Below are 6,000 nucleotides of genomic sequence, written 5' to 3'. Positions count from 1 at the left end.
CTTTTCTAATGCAAAAATGTAATGTTTTCTAAGCACTATTCATCTCTATGCCATCCATTTTGATGTATTTCCATTTTCATTCAGCTCAAAATACTCTTCAAAGTTCTCCTGTCATTTCCTCTTTATTCATGGGTTATTTGAAAACGTGTCATTTAGTATCCCAATATTTGGAGATTCTCTGGATCCTTTTCTTAATTCTCCTGTGGAATATATTTGCATACTCTGTATATTTTGCCTATTTTTCAGTTTATTGAGACTTGCTGGCTACAATGTGGTCTATTCTTGGAGTTTTCCATGTGTACTTGAAAAGATGTACCATTTCTGCCATACTATCATTCTTCTACCAGTTGCTGAAAGATGTTGAAATCTCCAACTATAAAATGTGGAGTTGTTTCTTTTCAATTTCATCAGTTTTGATTCATATACTTTGAAGCTCTGCATAAATACTTAAAATTGTTACAACAATGTTAACATTATGAAATGCCTCTCTTTATCCCTGGTAGTAGTCTTTGTTCTAAAATTGCCTTGTCTATTATTAATATAGGCTATTCCAACTTTCTTTTGATTAATGTTTACATGGTATATCTATTTTTACCTTTCATATTTTTAATTTATGTGTCTTAGTATTTTTCTTTAAATTTTTTTTTTAAGATTTTATTTATTTATTTGACAGACAGAGATCACAAGTAGGCAGAGAGGCAGGCAGAGAGAGAGGAGGAAGCAGGCTCCCTGTGGAGCAAAGAGTCTGATGTGGGGCTCAATCCCAGGACCCTGGGATCATGACGCGAGCCGAAGGCAAAGGCTTTAACCCACTAAGCCACCCAGGCGCCCCTGTGTCTTAGTATTTAAAGTAAGTCCAAGTAGATAGCATCTTCTTTTCTAGCCAATCTGAGAATCTCTCTGCCTATTCATTGAAATATTTAGACCTTTTGAAATTAATGTAAATATCAATATAATTTAGCTTAATTCATTATCTTTGTTCCCTTTTTCCCCTTTTCCTGCCTTCTTTAGGATTGAGTGATATTTATTCCATTTTATCTCCACTATTTGGTATTAGCTCTCTGTTATCGTTTGTTTTTAGAGATCACTCTAAAGTTTACAATTTATTGGGATTCAGTTCAGTTAAGCATCTGCCTTTGGCTCAGGTCATGATCCCAGAGTTCTGGGAACGAGCCCCACATTAGGCTCCTTGCACTTTGAGAAGCCAGATTCTCCTTGTCCCTCTCCCTCTGCCTGCTGCTCTCCCTGCTTGTGCTCTCTCACATGTGTGTTTCCTCTCTCTCTCTTTCTCTCTGTCAAATAAATAAATAAAATCTTCAAAAAAAAAAAGATATCAAGCCAGAAATTGGCTTAGGGTATCCAAATGAAAGGATTCAGCTAAGTGGCAACCCAAATATAAACAAAGGAAACCAGCCTAAAACACATTAAGTATGTAGAACAGGCCCTTCATGATGGATAATCAAGGTGGATTAACCTTCATCTTGAATTACTGATATTAATGATCCACTGTGAGCCAAAGGATCTCTAAAGTACTTTCTAATTGTGAAATATTATTCTGTCTTATCTATCAAATGTAACTGATGGCTTATCACTATGTATTTTACAGACGGCCTTGTGTGTTTTCCCACGGAAAGAAACTATTTCCACCACTGTCATCATCCAAAGGTGCCACCACTTTTATTTGTTTATCAGATCATAAGATGATACTGGCCCATTACCCTTGACCTAGTCAAACCTCTACAAAAGGCTTAATGATGCTATTTAGGGTGCATTTCCTTGCTGCTCTGTGCAGGTGGCTTTCGCATTGTCGCGTAGACAGTGATAGGAACATCAGTTACTGTCAGGCAATGACTTCCAGGGCATCTTCGGAGTTGCCTGAATAAAAGAGCAAATGACATGTGGTTAGATACTAAAAAGGAAATTTTTTCAGAGCAGCAGAGCTTGCATATCAACGGTTTTAAATCATTTTGAAAGCTTTGAATGTCCTGATATAATTATAACAGAGTGGCACTGATGAGCCAGACATTTTAGACTTATGCTGCAAAGAAGTTCTGGTTGTTGCCATACATTTAGGCGCAGAAAATTCATAAATATAAAATAACCCTCTGGATGATCATTTTGAACGGTATGCAGTGATTGCTCAATGGCAAAAAGAGGAGTGGTGGGAAGTGCATAGTTGTAAACTTAGTGATGATTCTATGGCACTTTATGCATACATGCACCTTAAAATCACTTCGAGTGACCTAAAAACTAGAATATTTGTGGAAAAATATAAAACTGAACATACTATTCCATATACTATTCAAATGCTGATTGAATCTCAGGTTTAAAAGAATCTCTAAATGACTTCTAGTCCCAAAATACATCGAGTGCTTGAATTTCTGTTCCAACATTCCCGCCAGATAATCACCTAACCTAAGACGTTTCTAAAGACAAGTGTTTAGTACTTCCCAAAATAGTACTGTATCCTTGAATAACTCTGATTTTTAAAGTACCTGACTTATTAAGCTCAAATCTGTGTTCTAAAAATTTCCAAGCCGTGAGAATGGAGTCTAACAATGTAGTATTTGATGGTTTGCTCTGGTAAGCAGCAGAAAAGTGGAACGAATCCTCTTTGTTATACTTTCCTCCAGTTTGCAGAAAATAATTTTGCTTTATAAAACATTCATACTCTGTATTACTGTCTTTCTGCTGAAAGTCAGATCAAAGCCAAAGTGACACTAAATCTGAGGTTGGGGACTTCTTAATATTTGTAGCCTTATGCTTGGCATATAGTAGCCTTAAAGATTTGCTTGTTCAAATGAATGTCATCTTTCTTGTAACTATCAAAAACAACAATAACAACAATCTAACTAAAAATGTACCCCCCTTCCCAAAAAAAGAACTGCTCTATCACTGAGACTTACAGAGGTACCGAAAACAGACTAGTGCTTAGAAAACCTGGAATCTGTTAATACTAATTTCATAACAGCAATGCTTGTTAATATTAATTTAATGGCCCTGGACTTTGTTCTTGCCAATATGAACATCATCAACTCAAGCTTACATTGATAATAGCCATTACACATTTCCTCAGTCATCAGGACAAGCAGACCTTACCTAGTTGGTGACATCTCTTTCCCATTACAGGCAGCGCTGGAGCTCAGCCCAGATTCCAGCCCAACTGAAGAATCTCCACCTTCTACCGGAAACCTCCTTGGCTGGGTCCCAAACCGAAAAGGCATAATTCACTGAAAACCTAGATCAGAAAGTTAAAATAATGGCATGGGGCTGAGTTGTCTTCAAAAAGTTCTTTGGAGTCTTTAATGTTATTACTTTGTCACAGGTATATAAAAACATTCTGAAACTGACATTTTAAACTATCTATAAAAGCATATGAATGTTATATTATATAACTCCCCCTCACACACAATTTGAATGCTAGCGACAAATATAAAACAGCCATTAGATGGTAGAAGTAAATTGTGTCCTGTGGTTAACATTAGTGAAATCTCTTTCTGCTCTATTGGGAAAAAAACTAGCTTGCTTAAAGTGGGTGTTACAATCAACAAGTCCTGAGCCCCTACTTCCAATCCCCAACTGTCTGCCAAGCCCTTCTCTTCCTTACAAGTAGAGCCGAGCCCCACATCCTCCATGATAGCTTCCCTTAACCCTGTCCTTGATGATCATTCGTCAGCACCTCCTCTCTATAATTACAGCATATTAGTTAAGAAAGTGGGAGAGTTCAACTATGTAATCCTAAGCAAGGTACTTAACCAAGTATGTTTCCCAAGGATAAATCTGGAATAACAGTATCTCCTTCCAGGATAATAGTGAGGATTAAAAAAGGTAATACCTATAAAATGCAGTGCCTAACACATAGTTCGTGCTCAATAAATGTTAACTATTAGTACCCAGCAGATGCTGCTGGGCATTATTAAATCTATGTACACATACACATACAATGTAACATATATATAAGTATAATACACATACACACACAACTATATAAAATAAGCTCTTTACTGCCTACTATAGTGTCTACTTAGAACTCTTCCTCACCCTACTGCTCCCCACTCCTTACTTGCTAAGACCAACTCATTCATTAAGTCTGAATTTACATTTCACTTGGTCAGAGAAGCCTTCCATAACCATTCCACTATAGATGTTTTCCTAGCACTCTCTGTTTTGGCTTTGGAACAGTTACCACTCTAATTCAGGATTTCTCTACTGTGACACGATGCACAGTTGAGGCCACATAGATTTTTGTTGGGGATAGAAGAAGCTGGCCTGTGCTCTGTATGATATTTTATGCCATGAAGTCCTCACTACACACCAATAGCCCCCCTCTCCCAAAGTTGTAACAAACAAAAATGTCTCCAGACATTCCCAAAATGTTCCCTGGTGGAGAGGGGAAGAAATCATCCCCTGTTGAGAACTAGTGACCTATTTTTTGTAAATGTTTTTGCTTAATCATTGCACTCCCTCCCCATTTCATGCCTATCTTTGTCACTACTGACTGAATCCTTAATATCTAGAACAGTGGCTGGCACACAGTAATTAATAACTATTTTATATAAATGTATATGTGTTCAACAAGACAGGAAAAATGAAATATGTCTTATAACTGTTTTTTATGCCTAGAACAGTATTCTATGCCTAATAAGTAAGTGTTTGTTGTGATAATAATAAAACTAAATTATTAAAGTTTAGGGATTTGAATATAATATATATTGGTTTTTATAGACTGTGTTTCCTTTATCAAGGAAAAAAAGTGAAAGGCTCATTGATAAGTTAGTAAAACTACAGTAAAATCTATGGTTTAGTGTAACTATCTTATTTATGTAGGTATTAAGTTTTAGCTAATTCAATCAAGGATACATAGACTTACCAAAATAGGCTGAGTCTGATTCCCGTAGAGGTGAATAAATCAACTGCTTCTACTGACTTTCCATAGAAGGCTGGAATTGCCAAAGGAATGATGATCAAATGTTCCAGTGACACCCAGAAATTATTACATCAGAAGATTCTTTCACATAGTTTCCTACCTGCTAAAGAATAAAATGTCACAATTCATAGCTCCAGCACCAAGCTGAAACTCAACAAAAAATTTGTCTCCGAAGTTTGACAGTCTTATTCTTGTCACTGCCTTATTCTCCAACAATATGAAATATTTTAATCTATGAATGAATTTATTTTTATTCTAAACCTACAGTCTGTACAAAATCATGAGATTCTTCTCACTTTATATCCCAATTTCCTATCTTCAGCTTCCAGTTTTTCCCTTAACTATTAATACAAACTAATCTAATGTAACTATATCCTCATCCCATACCAAAGGCCTCAAAAACTGTACCTTACAAATTTCTCTATGGCTCTTCCTATAAGGGATTCTTTTTTTTTTTTTTAAGATTTATTTATTTATTTATTTGACAGAGAGCGATCACAAGTAGATGGAGAGGCAGGCAGAGAGAGAGAGAGGGAAGCAGGCTCCCCGCTGAGCAGAGAGCCCGATGCGGGACTCGATCCCAGGACCCTGAGATCATGACCTGAGCCGAAGGCAGCAGCCCAACCCACTGAGCCACCCAGGCGCCCCCTATAAGGGATTCTTTACATCTTCTCCCTAATGTCTGGACTAACTCTTCTTTTCTATTCCCTCAAGAACCTTGAAATTCCCCAATGACAGAAATAAGGACAATTGAAAAATAAGAATACACCTTGTACTGTCCTCTGTTCTGTTCCCTGGACCCTGAGGCTCTCCTCTGTTTGTACCATCTTTGCCAAAGGAATGATGATCAAATGTCATGGTGACACCCCAAAATTATGACATCAGAATTCTTTCACATAGGCTCCTATCTGCTAAAGAATAAAATGTCTCAATTCACAGCCCCAGCAACAAGATGAAACTTATCTTCTGGACTGTCCTCCCTCTCCCAACTTATGTAGCAATAGCGTACCTCACTGACTATAATACTAAGGTATAACCCTTAAGCCAGAACATTTCTCTTCAGCTAATCTTTT

The 6,000-nt window shown here is 37.0% G+C and overlaps 1 protein-coding gene across 5 annotated transcripts in view; it reads right to left on the bottom strand.

Moving 5' to 3' along the window:
- Positions 1-1,655: 1,655 nt before the first annotated feature.
- Positions 1,656-6,000, bottom strand: part of FAM229B (family with sequence similarity 229 member B) — a 12,172-nt gene continuing 7,827 nt past the window's right edge. For 2 of the 5 annotated variants that reach the window (XM_047734186.1, XM_047734184.1), the window contains exons 2-4: positions 4,871-5,030; positions 3,100-3,238; positions 1,656-1,875 (exon numbers count right to left, since the gene is read on the bottom strand). In XM_047734186.1, coding sequence (XP_047590142.1) covers positions 1,758-1,875; positions 3,100-3,224 — 243 coding nt within the window. In that variant the 5' untranslated portion in view covers positions 3,225-3,238; positions 4,871-5,030 and the 3' untranslated portion in view covers positions 1,656-1,757. Of the gene's footprint in view, positions 1,876-3,099; positions 3,239-4,870; positions 5,031-5,696; positions 5,767-6,000 lie in introns of those variants that run through there. The other 3 variants (XM_047734185.1, XM_047734183.1, XM_047734187.1) reach the window with 2 other exon arrangements.

This window comes from Lutra lutra, chromosome 6 (genome assembly GCF_902655055.1).
Source record: "Lutra lutra chromosome 6, mLutLut1.2, whole genome shotgun sequence".
Lineage (NCBI taxonomy): Eukaryota > Metazoa > Chordata > Mammalia > Carnivora > Mustelidae > Lutra > Lutra lutra.
Note: the sequence above shows the minus strand (reverse complement) of the source record. Positions and strands in the feature narration are given on the sequence as shown.